This window comes from Leptonychotes weddellii, chromosome 4 (genome assembly GCF_054177405.1).
Source record: "Leptonychotes weddellii isolate Sample4059 chromosome 4, ASM5417740v2, whole genome shotgun sequence".
Taxonomy (NCBI): Eukaryota; Metazoa; Chordata; class Mammalia; order Carnivora; family Phocidae; genus Leptonychotes; species Leptonychotes weddellii.
In genome coordinates this window covers 92593206-92616064 of record NC_138372.1, presented here as the reverse complement: position 1 = coordinate 92616064, position 22859 = coordinate 92593206, and the positions used below count along the sequence as shown (strand labels likewise).

General features: G+C 41.0%; 2 protein-coding genes across 2 annotated transcripts in view; both read left to right on the top strand.

Moving 5' to 3' along the window:
• Positions 1–22859, top strand: part of REG4 (regenerating family member 4) — a 266112-nt gene that overhangs the window by 63827 nt on the left and 179426 nt on the right. The window lies entirely within an intron of this gene.
• NOTCH2 (notch receptor 2) overlaps positions 1966–22859 on the top strand; it is a 157533-nt gene continuing 136639 nt past the window's right edge. The window contains exon 1 of the mRNA XM_081815798.1: positions 1966–2276. Coding sequence (XP_081671924.1) covers positions 2204–2276 — 73 coding nt within the window. The 5' untranslated portion in view covers positions 1966–2203. The remainder of the gene's footprint in view (positions 2277–22859) is intronic.

Below are 22859 nucleotides of genomic sequence, written 5' to 3'. Positions count from 1 at the left end.
GACAGAAATACCAACAGTCCTGTGTAAAAAAGAGATATTTTAATAAGATAAGGAAGCAGGACAGTGGAAAGACTGTCTGTGATGGGGAGGAATTTTTTACAGCATCAGCAAAGCCTTCTCAGGACTGAAGGACTAATGATGATTAGAAAGTTCACTAAGAGAAGGAGGGAAGGGGATGACAAGAGTCCTTCCAAACTAAGGGAACAGAAGGTACAGAGACTGAAACAAGAAGATATGTTTGGGGGAATCTCAAGTCATTCAATACTGTTATTGTGTAAAGATCACAATGGGGTTGGAGAGGATGAGAGATGGGGCCCAATGAAGTAAAGGCCTTGTGTTTACTGCTTTTAAAAGTTCGGACTTTATCCTGTAAGAGGCAGGGAGAGGTTCTGTGGGTAGGATTTTCCTTCCCAGTAGGATTGTAAACTCTCACATCCAATTAGTCACATAGGTTTGCACGCCCCCTCCCCTGCCCAAGATTGTCTCAGATCCATCTCTTCCTTTCCATTCTGACATTTACCTCATTAGTTCAGGCCTTCATCTCCCCATGCCTGGAGTATCTCACAAACTCCTGACTGGTCCTTGGGTTCCAGTTCACCTTTTGCTCCTGACAATCAATTTTACACAGGATTATCAGAGCAACTTTCCTTTCCATCGAGTCTCACTTTGGTTCAAAAGCCTTCAGTGGTTTTCTATGATCTGAGGAATAACTACTCTCCCCCTTCTCTGCTTGTCCTTCAAGATCTTACCAATCTAGTCCCAACCCCCCCTTCCCTCCTTGACTCCTGTCCCTGCAAACAGTGCCAGAACTCATCTACTTATTCCCTTATCTGTACCTTTGCTTTTATGGTGGCTGTCCCTTGGAATGTTACAACCACACAAAACTTTTTGCTTGTTCTGTTTTCGGCTGTTTTCTTTTACAAAGAGTAAGCCCACATGTACCCATGCTTGATCATATCCCCCACTCTCCTCCCTGGAAGTAACCACTATTCTGGTTATATTCTATTACTATATATTGTACGGTATGCATCCATAAATAATACATAGTATTGTTTTGAAAAATTTAAACATACGTAAATGATACACTTTATATTTCCTTTTGCCCTGAGCTTTTCACTGTCATTTTATTCTTGAGTTATCCCTATTGAATATATGAATGTAGTCTCTTTAATTGCTGTATTTCATTTCATTTTATAAATATACCATCCATTATTCATGGGTGGGATTTAGGTTGTTTCCAATTGTTGGCTTTTACAGGGATTCGCGGTGTCATATATGTCAGTTGTTGGCTTTTACAATGTTACAATGAATATCTTTAGCAAAACCTTCCCTGAATCCTGCAGGATTCTCCTCAAAAGTAGCTTGTGCATCCTGCGTCTTTAGTATCATCCCATGTGCTGAGCACACTGATACGCAAAGGCAGTTAAAGAAATATCTGCTAAACGAATGAATGAATGAATGAATGGTGTAGCACAGCCCAGCTGATGGCCATGTTCCTTTTCAATGGGCTTTGGTGCCTGAGCCCCCATTTCCTTCTTTGACAGCGCTGGTCCTTCTCTACCGCATTCCTCCAGCTGGCCCCGGAGTGTGTCTAAGTGTGGGTGTGTGGGGGTGATACCTATCTCACTGGAAGAGGTCTGTCTCTCCCGGCAAGTTCACGATCTCGGCAACCCTAGCGTCTGAAGTTCAGGGTCCTATCACCCAGCTCCTTCAGCAGAGGCCCAGCCCAGCGAGGCAGTCCAGCGGCGACCGAGTTAAGGCGCGTCGAGACCCGACGCGGGTTGGAGAAGGCTGGAGGGGCAGTCGGGGGACTCGTAGTAGATCCCTCCGCGCGCAGCTCGGGCCGGCGCTTCTTCCTGCGGGAAACCCCTGGGTGCCGAAGGCGGCGGGGCCGGGCCGCGGCGACAGGGGGGCGGGGTTTGCGGTGGGAGGAGGCGGCCGAGGCGGAAGGACACACGAGGCTGCTTCGCTGCACAGCCGAGAAAGTTTCAGCCAAACTTCGGGCGGCGGCTGAGGCGGCGGCCCGGGAGCGGCAGACTTGGGGTGCGGGGAGTGGGGGCATTTACGCCTGAGCTTCGGGGCACAGCGCGAGGCCGTGAGCCGCAGAAGCAGGAGGAGAGGAGAGAGTGGGGGACCCTCTGTGGGGACCCCCTCCTCATGTGGATCTGCGCAGGCGGCGGCGGCGGAGGAGGAGACCGAGAAGATGCCCGCCCTGCGCCCCGCTCCGCTGTGGACGCTGCTGGCGCTCTGGCTGTGCTGCACGGCCCCCGCGCGTGGTGAGTATCCGGTCGAGGGGTGCTGTCCCCTGCGCCGGGGCCCGCGCACTGCCGCCCCGGCCCGGCCGGCCACCTGGGGCGATCATTCTCCCCCCCCCCACCCCCTCCGTCCTCCTCTCTACGAGAAGGCCGGGCTCCGAGTGAGGCCCCTCGGTTCCCCAAAGTTTGGACACCGTCAGGGCCTCCCACCCCGCCCCCGCACTCCCCGCCGCCTCCTACGCCCCTCGGCGGGTGGCCCCACACACGCCTCCTCGGCTGAAGGGGGGCCGGGCCGCGAGCCTCAGAAACTCGCTTTCCCAGGCACTTGAGTTCGGGGAGTTGGGCTGTTTTGCCCTTTGGTTCCGCGTTTCCTGGGGTCGAGCGAGAGCCGAGTGCCGGCTGCCCGAGACGAACCCTCGCCGGCCGGGGACCGCAGATGGGCCGAGCAAAGGAATGCCAGATTCTGGCGTGGAGGGAGCGGGGGCAGGGCCTCCGAGCCGCTCAACGGCTTATACCTCCACTGCCAGACTTAGCTTTGCCAAAGGGAGGCACACAGTCCGGGTGGGTGGGTTTGGTTTGGATGGGGACAGGGTTTCGTGGTGCGCCTGAGTCCTGACACTCCGAATCCCTGGCCCCGATGAATCCGGTGTGTTTTGCTCGAGTCTTTGAAAGGTGGAGGCAGGAGTAGTAGGGAAACTGGTGTGGCTGCATGCTGAGCCACATGATTTAAAAATCTCAACTGCTGTTATTCTTTCCGAGGCGCTGAGCTCGGGCGCTGTTTCAGAGTCTGTGTCCAGCCCCAGGAATGTGGTGTGACGATCACCAACTCCTCCAACCTGGCAGCGGCATTTGCTGCGCTTTTGGCAAGGTTGGGGGTGGGGCAGGGGCGGGTGAGGAAAAGTGGATACGTTAATTCAAAGTGCTTCCTTGGAAAGCCTCTTTATGGTTGGATATTAGCCACAGTCTTTCCGAACACGGTTGGACCAAGGAAGGGGAAATCGAATCACGTCTTATCCATCCCACCCACAGTCTTAGATTCCGAATTTCTTCAGACTGTTTAGTAGAAAAGAGCTTGGGTTTTGGAACCCTCTGTAATCCTGGGTTCAAATCCAGCTCTGCTGTACTCACCAATCAAATGGGAATGAAATTACCCAGCTAATAGGATTAATTAAGAGAATGTATATTAAACCCATGGCAGTCAAAAGGTATTCAGAAAGTCGTTTCAGGGCAGGGCTGTGTTTTATTTTTTATGAACTCTGCTTGTGCATGTTTGTTAAACTGATAGGGATTTCTTTTCCTAGCCTAATCTGAGGGAAGATTTTACCTTTACCAAAAAAAGCTAGTACATGAGCTATGTCTTTTTGCAAAGAAAAGGTTAAGAAGATGATGAGCTTCAGAAAAATCTGCTCTTTGTTCATTGTTAACAGATAGTTGGCATGCCAAGAGAACAAGTTTTTTTTTTTTTTTTTTTTAATCTTTTTATCACAGTGCTGAGTTGTTCAGCACCAACCAGATCCTTCTTGGAAAGCTCAAATTCCATACACCTCTGTGACCCTAAGAATTTCAGAAGTGGACCAGGAGACTGTGATGATGAACCAGAAATCATTGTTTCAGAAGCATTTAACGAAACACCATGGCATTTTTGCCTTTCCTTTTTCTTTTGAGTGAAAGCTTGACTGTAAGTGTAGATTTATGATAAAAAGGATTATAAACAATGGGCTAGTCTGAGGATTACAATCCTTGGTTTCTACCATTAACTTGCTTTAGTAAATAACTTAATCTTCATGATGGGTATTCTCCTCACCTATGAAAAAAACTAAAGAAATAATCTCCTTTAGAGAGTTGGAGGGAATAATAAATAGGATTGCAAAGTGATTTGCAAAATTAAGTGTTAAATAGTAAGCTATTTAGTAACATTGTTAGTAACACTAACAATTTCAATGTCAGAAGTTGGATTACTTTGACACATAGGGCTTCTCTCATTCTAGGACCTCAGTACATAGAATGATATCCTCTTTTATACTAATGTACTGATGAGGTATTGCTATTACCAGCTAGCTTTTAGGTGGACAAGTTGAGTGTTAGCCAGTTGCTTCAAAGGACTAGATATGGTTATTTTGATTTTTAGACAGGTGTTCTTCAGATGCTAAACTACTGCAATAAAAGAGATTTAAAAACCTATTTTTGGGTATAAATCTTAAATCTTTTCAGAGTCTAGCAGTGAAGGCTTCTTGAATCTTCTTAATCTGTTCCTGTGTTTTTGTCAAGGTACACACACTTGCAAATTTTTGAGTGTTCCTGTATTTGGGATTGTGGCCAGTTGTTAATTTAAAGGTCACTGAGTTCCTAAGGCAAGAAGCAGTCAGTCCATCTGTCTGATTGTCTAAACAGCTATCCAAGACCACCTCTTGTTCCTTGTTTTCTTTTGCTTTGTAATGGGAAGTGATTCCCTGGTTTTGAAGCCTGCTAGATAATTTCTCAGCTGAATTCTTCTCTTGCTTTAAAAAAAAATCACAAAGATAATTCTTTTTTTCTTTCAGATGAAGATGAAGTTTATCCTAAAACTATTTTCCTTTTCTCTTTCTTTATTCTTGTTCTTTCTGTATAATTATTCTTTTGCAGGGGTGGAGGGATGGAGGGAGGAGGAAGGAGAGTGATTATCTCTTGTCTCTCTCTTCTTTTTCCTGATTTTTTTTTTTAAAGATTTTATTTATTTATTTGACAGAGAGAGACACAGCGAGAGGGAACACAAGCAGGGGGAGTGGGAGAGGGAGAAGCAAGCTTCCTGCCGAGCAGGGAGCCCGATGTGGGGCTCGATCCCAGGACCCTGGGATCATGACCTGAGCTGAAGGCAGACGCTTAACGACGGAGCCACCCAAGTGCCCCTTTTTCCTGATGTTTTGATTTTTAAAAATATTTACCCACATCTCCTTGGCATCCTTCTGCCCTATTCCCACTCTACTGTCTCTTCCACAGGCTTCCTGTGGTATAGAGGAGTAACCTTTGGTTTACCTGAATTGTATTTGCTGACTTCAGGACCTTTAGAAAATGTTTAAATTTAGTGGGATATGCTTGGATGCTTCAGAGCAGCCTTACAATACATTCTAAAAATATCACACCCGCAGAAATTCTATTTTGCCCACAAAATTTGCATTGATCTAGTTCCCACTCTGATGCCATTCCTAGTGCTTCCTCTCCTTACCCCGTCCCCTGTAATAGAATGAAGCTTCATGTCCTGGCTACATCAAAATCAGCTGATAATCAAAAATCGGACTCAACACCCAGGGATTCTGATACAGTAGGTCTGAGAATCTGTATTTTTCAAGGTTTATAGTAACCTGTTGGAACCCACTGATAGTTCATTATTCTGCCTTGAAGTGTGTATAGTGTGTAAATGCAGTAGTTTAGCATCTGAAGAACATCTGAAGAACATCTTTCCTTCTTAATTTTAATAATTTCCAGAATTAATCTAACCTTAGTCAGCTATTCCAGTGTTTAGCCCTCTGATTATCAGATTTTTAAAATTGCTAACATAAAAGCTGTTGAGTATAATGCCATTTCTTCTTGTTCATCTGGACACAATAGGTTCCCATTTTCTCTTTAGAAGGGCTTCATATATTCGAATGATATATTATAATTCCTCTCCCTGATCCTTTTCTTCTCTGTTGTCTTTTTTTCCTTAAGCTTCATTCATATATATAATTTTGGACTCCCTTTATTCGTCCTTAGTAGCTTTAGAGTAAAAAATCCTAAGCCATTATTTGAATGAAAATATAATAAGAGATTTTACATTATCCTTATATTGTGTTTCTACTTGTTATTTAAGTGCTTTCTTTCTTGACATCTTTATCTGGATGCCACAACTTGAACCTTTCATTTTCCTCCTACTTTTTCCTGATTCTCCTTCTCCTCTCTTCTTCCCCTTCTTTGCAAATGACTTGAAACCAAAAGGTTTTATTTTCTTCTATTCTGCTCTTTTTATTGGTCTACCATATGTATAATATTTTGGAAAGATCACTGGACTAGGAGCCAGAAGACCAGCATTCTCCTCCAGGTCTGTATTTAATTAGTATTGTAATCTTGTGGGAGGGATTTTGGTCCTCCATTTGCTCAGGTATGTTGTCCATAGTCACTGAGCCAATTAGAATCAAGACTAGAATTTCTCTCGTTTGGTCCTCAGTGCAGTGCCTCCTCCACTCTCCACACCACTTCTATCTTTCGTACAAATGAACTCACGTACCCGAAAACACTTAGAACATCCTCAAGTGCTTATTATTCATGTATACTTCTTGAGGAAGAGAATTGTTTTTTCATTTATGCGTTTGTTTTTTTTTTTCCTAATACCCTTACCCTGTACCTGGCACAGTGCCTTGGCATCTAATAGACACTCAATAAATATTTGTTCAATTGAACAATTACTTTTTTTTTTTTTTAAAGATTTTATTTATTTATTTGAGACAGAGAGAATGAGAGACAGAGAGCATGAGAGGGAGGAGGGTCAGAGGGAGAAGCAGACTCCCCGCCGAGCAGGGAGCCCGATGCGGGACTCGATCCCGGGACTCCAGGATCATGACCTGAGCCGAAGGCAGACACTTAACCATCTGAGCCACCCAGGCGCCCTGAACAATTACTTTTATTATTTTCTTATTCTAGACTACTGTGGTAATCCAAGACCGTTTTTGTTTTTTGTTTTTTGATAGTATTTGCAAGAGTCATTGCTTACCTTACATTTGGGGAAAAACCAAATTTTTCCCTTCCCCAGATGTTTTGTTTAAACCTGCCATTTTGAATTTCAGTGTGTGTGTGGTTCTCTCTCTTTTTTATTGTTTTTCTGATCACTTCTGCAAATCATAAAGGTCACTTTGACTTTGGAATTTAACCTCAAAGGCCCTGGCCACCCCCTGCCTCTCACTTGAGCTGTTTCTACTGTTTCCTGTATTACTATATTACTAGACCAGCAATTTCTGTTATTATGTTCAGAGTTGCCACACTCTATTGTAATTTGGTCATTTGGGGGATTATTGGAATGTTTTTTTTTTCAAATTAGAATTAACTAAGTTTATGTTTGTTTTGATGAGTTTTTTGAGTTTTTTTCATTATGAGCTGGATATTGCAAACTAGTGTTAGACTAAGAGGATATATACATTTAGTAAAGTTTTTTTCCTACCAGGAGAGTTCCCTAAAAACCACTATCACAAACAACTCTGAAGATGAGATGTGATAAATAAAACTTTGAGAGAACCATATAGTGCCTGAGCTATCTCTACAACAAGATTTTCTCCTTGAGGGTAGGCACTGTGTCACACACACCCCTTCTCTGGTCCATGAAACTTGTTTGGCATATGCCCCACATGCAGAGTCATCCAAGCAGCAGGTCGGCTTTGTCACAGCACCTGTGACTCCTGCTCTGTCCTCCCCACCTTTGAGACATTCTGGAGGAGAGGCTGATGGTGAGTCAGGGGTGTGTCTTTATGCTCCTTTCTCCTTTGAAGAGAAAAGATCAGTTGAAAGCTGACCCCACCTACAGACTTTTATACTATTTTTATTATTTAATGGGTAGCTGAAATTTTCCTCTTTGTTGACTTATGTGTTGGCAGAAACTTTAAAATTCATCTAGTCCTTCTATCCTTTCCATGCTGGGTCTGCTCCTCTTACAACATCCTGGTCAAGAGGTAGCCTACCTTCTTTGTGCTTCACCAACTCTTGTGGTAGTAGCTTCCTGCCTTTGGAGCCAGCTTAGTTCATCTCTGGACAACTCTGATTTTTAGAAAGATCTTCTTATATTTAGTTGTAATCTGTCTCCGTATGACTTGTGCCCCTTGGCATTTTCTCAAGAATTTGCCTTATAGAGTCCTGAGCCCTGTGTGAGTAACAAGGACCCAAAGGGGTACTCTTTACTGAATTGATACCTACCCCTCCATAAAAGGAGTTAGTGAGGAGCACAAAGATGATTCTGTCTGGGGTGTTTTCCTGGAGATTCTGATTCAGTGGGTCTGAAATAGTATTTGGGAATATGTATATTTAAGAAATAGCCAGTTAATTTATATATTAGGGAAGTTTGGAATCACTGCAGAGTGAATCTGGGGAAGCAAGGATTTTTTGGTTTAGTTTTTGTTTGTTTGTTTGTTCTTTGATAGTACTAGAGATAGGTTGCTTTGCCTGGGTCTTGTGGTCATTTTTTACCCTTGAAAGTGCTTGCTTCTTGCTAAATGCCTAGCTTGCTGGTGAAGTTGCTCTGGTATCCCCATAAGACTAGTCGTTTGTTTTGTCTTAAAAAAATAGTCTGCAAACTATTCAGAGTCTTCGGGCTGCTGTGTATGTGTTGTATATGTTGTATATGGTGGAAGCCTCCTTATCCAATGTTACCTGAGATGCCAGAATACATAGGTGTTCCATGGTTTTTTTGGTGTCCACTGAGGAATTCCGTCCTAGTCCTTGCAATGACACTGCCTTTGAGGATGTCTGCTTTGTTCACCCGTGAACACATATCTGGTGTCAGGGATTTCCCTCAGATGTGTTAGTGCAAAAAGATATCAAGATCACTCATTTCAGGCAGTCCTGCCTTAGGGCTGTCTGGGCTGCTGCAGCAAACGGAATAAGGAAGGGAGAATAAAGAAGGAATCAAGGGTCTCTTGAGCAGAACAGAGCATTCTGCAAGAAGGGGCCCAGGAGTGCTCCTCTAACAAAGACACTTAATGTTGCTGTCCTCAATAGGAACTAGAAAGTGGCTTCAGATCTGAAAGGATAGGCTCATGGCCTCTGGATGGGACAAACTGCAGTGTTCATTTTTAGTGGTACAAGGTTTGTTGCAGATCTGTGCTTTCTGTCTTCCTCTCCTTTTTGAGGCAAATACCAGTTGTGTGGCAGAAAATACATTGTGACCTTAAAAAGAAGAGTAAAGCCAAGAAGAAGGGATGATAAAAGCCAGAGCTTGGAGGGAGAAAAGTGAGGTAATTATTGTATTAATTTATTTATATGTATAAATATGTAAGCTTCTACATATAACTCTGGTGGGAGCCCTAGCTATTGGCTCTAAGATTTATTATCTTTGTAGCTCTGCTGTCCCAGTGGTGTGTTAGGGAGGATTGTGGTGTGTTGTTATCCTTAATTTGTGTGTTGCATCATGTGGTAGGGAGTATAGGGTATTCTGCTTTTGTAGATGTGTGGGAATCATTGACCAAGCAGAAGATAGGCCCCTGCCCCCAAGGAGCTGACATCATCGTGGAGATAAGGCAGATGAGCACACAATTAGGAATATGAAATACAAGTCATTAAGTCACTTATCTACAGTCTCAGAAAGCTGTTTCCTGCAGTCAGGGTGACTAAGAGCTGTAGGGTCGAGGGGAGTAAGCGGCAGGTCTACTACAGAATAGTGACTCCCAGAGTACTCCTGCTAGGCTTGTCTGCTATTCTCCCCTCTCTCTTTTGTAATTTAGAAGTATCAGAACTTGGGGAAAAGATAAAGACCACTTTGTCTGGTGGGGGTCTAAATGTAAATTTGGCATATCTTGTGGTATCTATTATGTCTATCAGTGGGTTTGTGGCAAGAGAGAGGGCTGTGTTCTTAGTCCTGGATGCGGGGCCTGATCTAGGACAAGTTAAGGCGGAGACATCTTCTTTGGAAGATCTAGTTCTCGGTGACAGTAGCTGAAGGAACTTCTTGTCATGGACAGGCAATGACTGAGGTACAGTATGGACACACCCAGAGTTGCTGCCTGGTGGTACTGATTAATCATGCTCACATCTCCCTCACCCACTGAGCTTGTCTTGGCAAAACCCTGTTCTACCAGCTCCTCAAAGTTTGTGTTTTACTAGATATTATTGAACAAAGTCTTGGGGGTCATTTTACTGTCCTTTGCCACTCTTGAACTGAGGGCCAGTTACCTTGGTCCAGCTCTGGTGCCCTTGGACTTTGGCCATTCAGTGAGGGGCCTTGGTCTTTCTTCCCCTTGGACTGAAGCACTTTCCCCAGAGGCCTGCCTGAGGCAGTTTCTTGTCTTCAAGTCAGTTCCTTTCAGAATATTGGCACCTGGGCAGTGACTCTGGTTCTTTGAATACATCAGCCAAACATCATGCCAAGATGGACTCATCGCTTCACAAAGACAGGTTGGATCTGTGGGTGTTGCAGAACCTGTTTCTGGGTTAAGAGTAGCTCCCCCACCCTTATATATATTTAATCATATGAAGAAAGCATGTGTGTATTTTATGAAGGAGAACATGATGATAATATTTTGATTGGAGTCGGATATCGTCTCCTTAATAATATGTTGTCTTTTAACAAATAGCATCACTTTAAAATACAATTTTGCTTGCTGAATAAAGTGCTGTACAAGAAGCTGTGGTTACATTCTAAAGTAGACTACCTTGTTCAGAGGCAGGTGCATTTTAAAATTGTTGTTTCTTTTTCATCTCTTTTTCCTCTCATCTGTCTTGTGAGGAGATTCTGGAAAGTTTTTAAGCCTTGAAGATTAAATAGTGTATTTTAACTAGACCCTAAGAGGGACAGGTTGTTATGCTGGCATATTTATCCAACATTCAAATAAGAATAATTGAATAGTGTTTACTCACTAATATCTTCTGTTGAGTTTCTGAATATGAAACTAGACAGTGTTAATGTGTTAACTTCTCTAAATGGTAATTGTAGTAAGCTGCAAGAAACTGTTGTTTAATTCTCTGCTTTCACATGCTTTTTTGTCTGTCCAGAAAGTGTTGAGACTCATTGAAGTTTGATGATGTGTATATTTTGATTATGATTTTTATTATGTTTTTCTTTACTGTGAACATGCCTTTATTTATTTGCTAGATCTTTTTTAATTGGAAATGTTAAGGACATTTACTTTATTACAACATTTAAAGCACTTTCTAATCTTTATGAGGATTATTAGTGGAAAGACGTATCTTATGAATCATTCAAGTCCTTGGTCCTGTGTTACTATTTAAAGTAAGTGACAATATTTCATGACTCCTGTGACATATACTTCCTAAGAGATATAAGGAAAATGGTTGTAACTAAAAACAAACATTGTAATATTTTAAGGTAGGTTTACATAGTAATAATTATTCCTCATGTTTATACATAATTACTTATATTTATAGTTTTTTGATTTTCTCTGGCACCTTTACAAGATATTTTTGGAGGGGGAGTTTACTTAAAAAGTAATTATATTTTGGGCGCCTGGGTGGCTCAGTTGGTTGGGCGACTGCCTTCAGCTCAGGTCATGATCCTGGAGTCCCAGGATCGAGTCCCGCATCGGGCTCCTTGCTCGGCGGGGAGTCTGCTTCTCCCTCTCCCGCTCCCCCTTCTCGTGCTCACTCTCTCTCTCTCTCTCAAATAAATAGATAAAATCTTTAAAAAAAAAAAAAAGTAATTATATTTTAAAAGTAGTTAAGAACATTGAAAAATCTAGAAAAGTGTGAGAAAAATAGTCACAATCAAACCACTGACTATTTTGGTATACATCTTTTGGTCTTTTTTTTTCTACCTTTAGTTTTAAAATGTTGTTGATTCATAATATATACACACTTTTCTGTGCTGTGTTTCTTTGGTGGTTATAAATATTTCTCATATTTTTAAGCACTTTTCATAAATTGAATTTTTTTGGTTAAATAATATTGTTTTTAAAATATTCTTATTTTTTAAGACTTTTGTTAAGATTTATTTTAGAGAGGGGCAGAGGGGCAGAGGGAGAGGGAGAGGGAGAGTCTTAAGCAGACTCTGCACTGAGTGTGGAGCCTGATGTGGGGCTTGATCTCACAATCCTGAGATGATGACGTGAGCTGAAACCAAGAGTTGGATGCTTAACTGACTATGCCACCCAGGTGCCCCAATAATATTCTTATTAATAGGGTTACTATGTTTTGACCATTCCTTGGTTTGATTGCATATTTAGTTGGTTCCATTTCTTTTCTATATAAATGATATTCATCTTCATACAGAAAAAAAAATCCTCATTAGGATTTTTCCTCATTAAGCTAGAAAAATTGCTATGTCAAAGAGAGTGATTTAAAAAAATTGGGGAACAGAATTTATTTATTTATTTATTTAAGTTTATTTATTTATTTATTTGACAGAGAGAGAGAGAGAGACAGCAAGAGAGGAAACACAAGCAGGGGGAGGGTAGAGGAAGAAGCAGACTTGCTGCTGCGCAGGGAGCTTGATACGCTGAATGACTGAGCTACCCAGATGCCCTGGGAAACAGAATTTAAAAACAAACAGGAAAACATAAAAGAAAATTAAAATCTCCAATAATTCCATCACCTCCAACCAAAACCCACAGTTAATATTTTGATACATTGTAGACAGTTTTTTTCTGTGTCTATTACTGCAGTTGGGATTTTAGCATATGTATAGTTTTATCATCTGCTTCTGCACTACTTAAAATACTGTGAACATTTTCCTATATATATAAATGTTCTTTAACTATTAATATTAAAGGCTGCATACTGTTCTGTCTTAAGGATCAGTTATATATCTAACTTAAACTGAAATCAGTTCTTAGTTTGTAATTTTTTCATAATTATAAATAATGCTATAATGAAATTCTTATATATAAATCTTGGTAGAAATATTTTTTTTTGTTCACACTGAGCTCTCAGAAGTCAAGTTATTGTACCAAAGAGTATGGACCTTTTTGTCACTTTGATATACACTGCCAAATTCCCTTCCATATAGTTTGACCAACTATAGTTCCATCAGCAGAATATGAAATTGTCAGTGTTGCCAGCTGTGTTCAGCACTGGTTTTTGTTTTTAAAACTTAACCAATTTGACAAGTGGTAAATGCTACCTCACCTTAATTCGCCACCCTGACTACACAGTGATACTGAATGGTTTTTCATATGGGCAGTGGCCACTTATTTACTTATTTTGGTAAACTGTGTCTTTTACCCCTCAAGGTATTCATTTTTTGTTACTGATTTATATTAAGAATATTAGTCCTTTGTCTTAAATGTGCTGCAGCATTTCAGATTGCTACTAATATATATATATTTTTCTTCCAAATATTTATTTAAATTCTAGTTAGTTAGCATGTAGTGTAATATTGGTTTCAGGAGTAGAATTTAGTGATTCATTGTTTACATATATAACACCCAGTGCTCATCATAACAGGTGCCCTCCTTAATACCCATTGCTACCAATATTGATATCAAAAACTGTTTATTCAGTAGGTCAATTTTTTAATCCTTTGACTTGTAATGAGCTTGGTCAGTTTTCTTTGTATCTGTTACTGGTATTTTCTTTAGCTAGTTTAAAATTCTAATCTGTATCATAAAACGACAAGCTGTCAGTTGTATGTGCTCAGGAAATGCACATTTAACATTTTATGAAAAGATACTGGAGGAAAACAGTATATTCTGGAGCTAAATATGTGATTTTTGGTGGGTTGAGGGTAATCTGCGTATGGGCTGTCTTCCTGGAGGGCCGAGATTTTTGAAGTATGTAACATCCCTAAAAGGCAGGACTAGTGCACTACTAAATCTGACATTTTGACCTAATTGATAATTGTACTGTGGTCTAGCCAGTCAGTTTGGGCAGACAGCAGGATGGCTGAGATTCCCTCCACTCTCTCCTCACCAAATTGATTAGTTGTGGGACAGAATGGGCTGAATCAACCTGTTGTTTTGGCACCCCATGGACACCACCTGTTTCTTCCATTTCTCCCTCTGCCTAGTGCAGTGCTGTGTGCACAGTGGGTAGGGGATCAATGTTGTTGCTGAAGAATGTTGCAATAAAGAAGAGTAGACTGCTTGTTTTTCAAGCTTGTATGTTCTTAAGGTACCCTGCTGCTTTTGACATTAAGAGCTCCAGCTGAACTGTTGTATGTGGAAGCCTGCAGGTCTTAAGTGTTTGATTCAGAGTAATTTCAGGCAATATGAATGCTTTCTTAAGTATCATTGGAATTTACTGGGCTGGTTGTTTGCCAGCTATTGCCGTATTTAGCATGAAGAGACCTGGGGAACAAGGACATTTCTGACCAACCAAAGAAGGAAACCTTTCTGAAGAGGATTGGGACTCTTTTTGTTTTGTTTTTTAGGTGTGGTTAAGAGAATGCCAGTTAAGAGATTCGGTTTGTGTCCAGTCACTGGTCTTTGTTTCTGTGCCCCATCCACAAAGTTAATTTGTGGGTGGGAAGAGAGATTTGATAGTGAAGCTCTTTCTTACCCTGAAGTCTAATACTCTTTCTGGGAGGAAATTAGAGAATTCTTATGCCTAGACTGTGCATTGAGAGGCTTAATCAGCAGGTGAAGCTGCTGATTAAAAACAGGTTGATGGGTGCTTATTCTCATCTTTCTTCTTGAAGACTTATTTGTTTTCTGCTCTGTCACGGTCTGAATTTATTTTGGCCCAGTCCTTTTCTCCATCCTTCTTCTTCTTTTTTTTTTTAGAGAGAGAGAGAATATGAGCAGAGGGAGAAGCAGAGGGAGGGGGAGAAGCAGGCCCCCCGCTGAGCAGGAAGCCCGACGTAGGGCTCGATCCCAGGACCCTGGGATCATGACCTGAGCCGAAGGCAGACGCTTAACCAACTGAGCCACCCAGGCGCCCCTTTCTCCATCCTTCTTTTGGAACCATCAGCCATCCCTCTGTGGCTTAAAATTTCTCTGCCTGTTTTTCCATTTTAAAGATGAAGATAGTATTCGGAAGGTTCAGTCAATATAACTAACATACGACTTATTTTCATAAAGTAAAACAGTCCCAACATTTACATAGCAAGGTAGCGTTTACAGAACCCTCTTATGTAATTGCCTCCTTTATTCTTCACAAAACCGTGGTGGAAACTGAACCTCAGAGGAGTTACTGGTTTGTATACCATTGTTTAGCTCTAGATAATAAGTGACAGAGCTGGGACTAAAACTTATGGTTTGACTCTTTAAACCTCAGCTTTTTTTTTTTTTTTTTTTTTTAACATTTTGTTGAATTCTTACTATGTGTCCATCCTTTTGCTAGGGCTTTGCATATATTTCCTCATTTAATTCACATAGCTGTCCTTTAGGGTAGACAGTATATAACAATTTCACAGATAAGGAAATTGGAACTTAGATTCATAGCTTTGGGTGTTGGGGTGAATAATGTGGTTAATGAAGAATGGAGCCAGGATTATCTGGTTCCAGAGCCTCTGCAGTCAACCATGGCGCTTTATGTACCTTCATACAGTTATACCTCACAACAACCCTACGAGGTGGGGAGTAGATTACGTGGGGAAACAGGCTTATAAAATGCCTAGGATGATACAGTTAGTTAAGTGGCAGAGTTGGGATTTAAAGCTATGTCTGTCTGTCTCCGCAGTCCTTACTCATTCCAGTATACTAAAGATACATGTTTTTATGATATGAATTAGTTCATTAGACTGGCAGTTCTTTGAATATAGAGGTCAGCTATTAGGAATCCTTTGTATTTTCTGAATAAAAAAGAAATGGATGGACATTAGTTGACCGATGGCCCATGACTTCCTTTAGTTGATTTCTATCACCAGGACAAGCAGATTGAATTTGGGCTGAGAGGAGGAGAGTTCTCATTAAGGATGAGTCTTTTTTTTTTTTTTTTAGATTTTATTTATTTGACAGGGAGAGACACAGCGAGAGAGGGAACACAAGCAGGGGGAGTGGGAGAGGGAGAAGCAGGCTCCCCGCCGAGCAGGGAGCCCGATGTGGGGCTCAATCCCAGGACCCTGGGATCATGACCTGAGCCGAAGGCAGATGCCTAACGACTGAGCCACCCGGGCGCCCCTAAGGATGAGTCTTTAAGCCAAAATGGGCCACAGCTATGAGATCTTCAGAGGGCTGCTCTCTGGAGCAATGGCCTGACTCCTGAGGGCTCTGCCTAGGGACATTCCTGGCTGTGTTTCTGGAAACTTCCTTGAGAGGGAATTGTCACCTTATAGGGAGAGGAGGTGGGGATACGGTTAAGTCTGGCTCTGAACATACTAGCCCCGTGTCTTGGGCAAGTTTCTTCAGCACTCTAAGCCTCAAATTCATTATTAATAAAATGAAGATCATAGCAGCATATAATTATTAGGGTTGTTATGAGGATTAAATAAATTAATAAGTGTATAATGTAATAATAACTCATAGTACAATGCCTAGCACATAGTAAGAGTGCAGTAACTAGTAGTTATTGTTGGTGGTGTTATTTTATGTTGCAGTATGGACTTCTTGTTGCTTTCACTTTAATCAGAAGTGGATGAGTGATTTGGACCCTTGGTGAGAAATAGGAGCTTCACCTTTGCAGTATGTAGATTGTACACTGGTTTTCAGTGACCCTATAAATATTTAGGGGTATTGTATTTGAGTCTGTTCCCTTAATGGGGTGTACTTGCAACTTGGAGAAATTTTGTCTATTACACAAATTTCACTGATAGGTGTTAACTCATTTCCCCATTATTTATTAATCAAACATTTGTGGTTGGTTGTTATGCTTACTACAGAAATGGTGATTTTGCTGAGATGTATCTTTAAGGATAATATCAGGTCCAACTCAGTTGTTCCCCAATTTCATATGATATGGCAAACATCATCACGTGCCATTCTATGTCACCATGTGGAGTCTAAACCCAAAATATTTAATGTTTTGATTAGCCTTATAGCACTTAATGGACTATCTCTGTTAGGCATTTTGAAATAATAAAAATGTCCTATGGTCTGTTATTACACCTTTAGGGGCTCCTGGAGATTTTGGGATCTCAGGTGGGGGATTATCCATCTAGTCCACCCTTGTTTTGCAGATGCGGAAACTAAAGCCCAAATAAGTGACTGGCCAAAGGACCCAGAGCTAGGTCAAGGTTGGGGCCCGAATCCAAGCTCTTGTTTTCTAGTGATCTTTCCTCTGCATTCATTGCTCAAATGATCTGTCTGTATGTCAATCATCTTTTTTTTTTTTTTTAATTTGAGATCCGAAAAGGGAACAGAAGGAATGGAAGAGTGGGGGAGGGAAAAGGTGTGGGGCCATATTGAAAATGTCAGTGACAGCAGAGAAAATATTTGCCTGTGAGCCCCTGCCTGTCCCTTTGGACTTCTCTGTAGTGGTTAAGACAAGCCAGCGGGGCTGGTGTTGTTAGTGATTCAGTAATGGATTAGCCAGGACTGGTGGAGTTACTTTCTCAGAAAAGGGTTTCGTATTTTAACATTTGTTTCCCATGACAGTTTGCTTATTCTCAAGTTTTGGCAGCCTTGAGCAAATGGTTGTCAGGTTTTTGTTTTGTTTTGTTTTAAGACAAAACTCCACATTTTATTTTGCTGATTTAGTAAACTGTCTTCTACCTACCACTCCCTTCTGCTCCCTCTATAATTATTTCTAAGACTTTGTTTTTCAGTTGTGGGAATACTATGAAAGGTTTTCTTTTATAGTCTGAGTTATTTATAATTATGTGTAAGCACACTGTTTACAGAAAATGTAAGTGGTGCATATGGTAACTCAAATACTCTTAAGGCACTTAAAATATTTTCCAGTAATTTAAATCTTTCCAAAAAAACAGCTGAAACCACTTATGGTAAAAGAGAGGAGGTGTACACTAAGGATAGCACATTTAAATGTAATTAATATTAGATAAAAGTGAATGTCACTTTGGAGGAACTGGGAGTATATGCATGAAAGCAGACCGAGGCATGCCTCCTTATTAATAAAGTGAACAAAACAGACGAAAATCTCTGTTCTTATGGAGCTTATATGCAGTAACAATAGCTTTCCTATACCGAGGGTTTATTATGTGACAGATGCTTGTGACTGTACTTGGTAAAAGTACTTCACCTTTTTCCTCTGGTCCTTATAGTAGGTTTTTTGATTCCTATTTACTGAAAGGTTAAGGAATGGTCATCTAGGCCGCTCAGCTGATCACTGGTATAGGCCAGCATTTGGAACCCCTCTTGCCCAACTCCAGAGCTCACACATTTACCCACTATAAATAATTCTGTTGTCAATTTGGTGGAATCCTGTAGTCATAGATAATGTGACTTCGGATTTAATAATATTTTGTGTACCAAACTGACTTAAGTTTTACCCTTCTTAACACCTTACCTCTGAATGAACATTTGCATAATATGGGAATTATTTAAACCTCAAAATTCCATTTTGAGAATTTGCAGTCCTTTCTAAATCTTTTTGAAAGTGGGAAGAATGGATTTATGTTTGTCATAATCCAAGGAAAGTTGTTTAGCATTTCTTTCCCTTTTATATCTTGATCCTAAAAGAAATTCTTTAGTAGATTAAGATCAGGAATGAATGGGTAGCTTTTTTTCTTAATAAAAAACATTTTGAAAGATTGAAAATGGCCATCCTGTGTCATATTTGTGCCAGCCTTTTTAGTTACGGATAGCTTTTTTTTTCCCCCCCAGATAGCGTCTTCTTGACTGTGCACATGCACATGAATTCTTATTATTTAATTTTGAAAGGGATATAAGAATCACATAAAACAATTGGAATTCCTCAGCATATGAACAATGGACACAGCCAATTACTGAAACTACTCAGTACTAACCTATCTTGGCCTGGATAGTGCAGCATTTCTACACATATCATTATAGAAAAAGCACACTCTTTTCTGCGAACTTTTTCCTTATTATTATCTCCTTTGTTACTGACAATCAGTAGTCATCTGTACTAATAGATAAGAGAATGTGTCTGACACCAACATGTAATCCTAGATGATCCCATCTGTTTTAAAATAGAGCTCTACGCATGCATGCTCACACATGTGGGTCCTTTCAAACATACTGGACTCTCCTTAAGGTTTAGTTGTGTTAAATGCCCATTGAATGGTGAAGGGGAGAATGCTCAGGGATATTAAGGAAATGAAAGAGATAAATGACAATATAGGTTGATTGTTTTTAATTATCTCTTGAGTTGACTTAGGTACCCTTTCCCACTACATTTTGATTTTTGCTTTAGCATAGCTGGTGAGTTTTGGAACCAGCTAGACCTGGCTCTGATTCTTAGTGAAGAATATTGGGCAAGCCACTTAACTTCTCCATGTCTCAGTTCCCTTATTTATGTAGCAGGAATGATAGTAATACCTAACTTGCAGGATTATTTGCAGATATTAGAAACAACATATTTAATTGCATGGTTATAGGCACAAAATAGACACTCAAGTGGGGGGGGGTGCCCAAAGTTTAAAAACTTCATTACCCTCATGATAATTCCCCCCTTTGGAAGATATGGTATGAAAATAGTTGTCTCTGACCCTTCTTGTTTCAGTTTCTTTCAAGGATTCCCTTTAGACTCTGTTTCATTGCCAAGGCAAGATTATGGATCACCTAAAGAGCAGACTAAAGCACTATTGTCTAGTAATTTCAAATTTGTAAGTTAACTGTGTGTGAATTAAAAGACTTTCTAACCTTTTGTCTGCTCAAGTTTGCAGCATCTTGCACCTGTCACCTCAGAAATAGTTGGTTCATAGAAAAAAATTATTTAGTATTTCAAATTAAAGTCGAAGAACTCTTTTAATAAGGAGGATCTACTTGGTTGGCTTATTTGTTTCCATCTTTCACTCCTGAGTCTTAATGGAAATCAGGTTTGAAATATTAAAAGCAGTTGGTTTTCAGCATTGGGAAAGCTTATCTAATCAGGCATGTGAAGTGGCCTATGTTGGATTTCTGTGCCAGAGAAGGCTAGGGGAGGTTGAGGAGATTATCGCTCTTGCTTATAATTCCTGAGCATTGTCGAGACACTGGGAGAGCAGTAGGGATATTAAAACAAAACAAAACAAAACAAAACATTGAACTTGGTTACAGCAGTCCAACATACATCCCACTCCCATTTGGGCTGGTCTCATAACATAGGTGTATATGAGCTAATTTGAATCATGTAATAGTTTGTCATTTCTGGGCTAGATGGTGAGGATTTCCTGTTTCACAGAATTTTGTATTGGGAGTTTTTTTTTTATTTTTTTTAAAGATTTTATTTATTTATTTGAGAGAGAGAGAATGAGAGCACATGAGATGGGGGAGGGTCAGAGGGAGAAGCAGACTCCCCACTGAGCAGGGAGCCCAATGCGGGACTCGATCCCAGGACTCCAGGATCATGACCTGAGCTGAAGGCAGTCGCTTAACCAACTGAGCCACCCAGGCGCCCCTTGTATTGGGAGTTTTACATTAAATAGTGCTTTCTGGTGTATAGTCACTTTTGTAAACATGATCTCACTTGAGCCACAAATAAAGTCTTCTAAGGAGGGATGGCTGGTGACATTATTTTAGTTTTACACATGAGAATAGTAAGTCTCAAATAGCTCAAAGGAATTCCTCTAGATCACATGGTGAGTATACAGCAAAGCTGGGGTTAGAACTCAGGTTCTGATTTCTAGGGCTTCATTATACCACACTGTTTCCTGCATAATGTACCTAAATCCAAATTCTGTTCCCCAAGATAGGAAAGGATTCTCTTCCTTTCTGTTTCATTAGCTGCGTCAGAGCATGACAGCAGTGAAGCAGAAGTTGAGGATTCTTTCCCCACATGCTCAGTTAGCTTTTCCTAAACCTATTCTGTGCCTGCAGTCACCACTTGTTACTGTTACCTGGACAGGATGTTGATCCAAAGTGAAATAGGCAGGAGAGTGTGACTGACTCAGCTCAGCCCATCACAGCTTCCACGTGTTCTGCCAGTGGGTCTGTAATGTCATGTTCATTTACATGCATTTCATGTGCTTTGATGTCTGTTTCTTAGTATTTTTCTCAGCTCTTTTTAATGTCTCAAGCCTTAGTTCTTCCTGAGTGGCCTGAAGTGACTTTCCTGTTCATTAAAGTTGCCCTAAAATCTCTGAAGAGCATGCAGCATGGGCTTCTCCTCAGTGTAATTTTATCTCATAGCCCTTGGCAGTTCTCTCCTTAACTTAAGCAGAATATAAATTGTGAATGCAGATAGGCATGTCAATATTGCACTGTCACTTATGTAAGTGCACTTTAGCTTTTCTTTTTTCCTTTTAACCAAAATGAGGAAATAGAGAATGTTTTGTTATGGTAGTTTTACACATACACCCACGAGGAAATGCGTAGTTAGCTTCTGTGGGAAATGTAACTGATACATTTCAGGGAACTAAAATGCATGATGGCTAAAAATTTTAAGTGTGCCAAATGTTCATAGGGAAAGAAAGAAAAATGATCAAGCTCTCATACTGCACTTCAGTTTAGCTTATTAATTCTAAGGTTAATAATTTATAGGAGCCTCTGCCTTGTTTACACCTATTATATATGACAGTATGCTTGTCTTTCCACAGAATGCATTTTACAAGTTGCACTTTTCATTCAAGGGAGCCATCTCTTCAAGTGTTCCTCCAAGGGGAACAGTGTAGGAAAGCTTTCCACCCGGTGGCCAACTGGTTGAAGGTTTGATACCTCAATATCATCAAAACGTCAAGTGGACCATTTGGCCCCTCCAGCAATCCAGCTGGACATTTGGCCATGCCCTGTGGTCAGCTGAGAGCTTCCTTGATGAAGGCCACTGTCATCTAGCCACATCAGGGCCATGCACCTTTCTCACTAGGAAGTCTTTGGCACTTGTATGTCCTGAGACCTGGGATCCCCTTCTCCATCATCCTGAGGAGAGCTTTGATAGCACTGATAGCAGCGTTGCTCCTGAGGTACATAGCTTATTCAAAATGCATATAATTTGTTCATAGGAAGCTGGGAATTGATTACAGTTTTTCCTCATGACAGGTTGAAATTAACAGATTTGTAACATTCACTGAAGTAAGAGAATATTCATGGTTTTGGTAAAGTGTTAAATTTCAAATTTGATAATTTGGAATTTGAATTAAACAAACATCCCTACTTTAAGTGTGTGTGTGTGTGTGTGTGTGTGTGTGTGTGTCTTTCGGGAGGAGGAATAGACCTTGGAACTGTTAAAAAAATTTTTTTATAATAGTGCCCACTCTCAGTTGGCAGAGAATAGCTATCCAAATATTGCTCAGGTCTAGTGAAAAGATTTAGGGAAGTTGTAACGAGTTTAATAACCATTTGTGGAGTGACATAGATCGACACACCCAATTACACAAGACCTGAGTCTGAGAACTGTTGATGTGCAATCATCCCATCAGCATCTGCTCGTCATTATCAACAACAATAATGGCTCAACTATTTCTTTGGGGCCACATGAAAAGACAGTGTACCCATAGCAAAGGGTAAGTCAGACCTGACAAAAACGTAGCCCTCCCTAACCCTTTGTTCCCAAACTTCTCTTTAAACATATCCTTTTGTACATGTATCATATGACCTCACTGATAAGAAGAATTCTTAATCGCAGGAAACAAACTGAGGGTTGCTGGAGTGGGGGGTTGGGTGGGAGGGATGGGGTGACTGGGTGATAGACACTGGGGAGGGTATGTGCTCTGGTAAGCGCTGTGAATTGTGCAAGACTGTTGAATCTCAGATCTGTACCTCTGAAACAAATAATGCAATATATGTTAAGAAAAAAAAAGAAGGAGGTAGCGGGAGGGGAAGAATGAAGCGGGGGAAATCGGAGGGGTAGACGAACCATGAGAGACGATGGACTCTGAAAAACAAACTGAGGGTTCTAGAGGGGAGGGGGTTGGGAGGATGGGTTAGCCTGGTGGTGGGTATTGAGGAGGGCACATTCTGCATGGAGCACTGGGTGTTATGCACAAACAATGAATCATGGAAC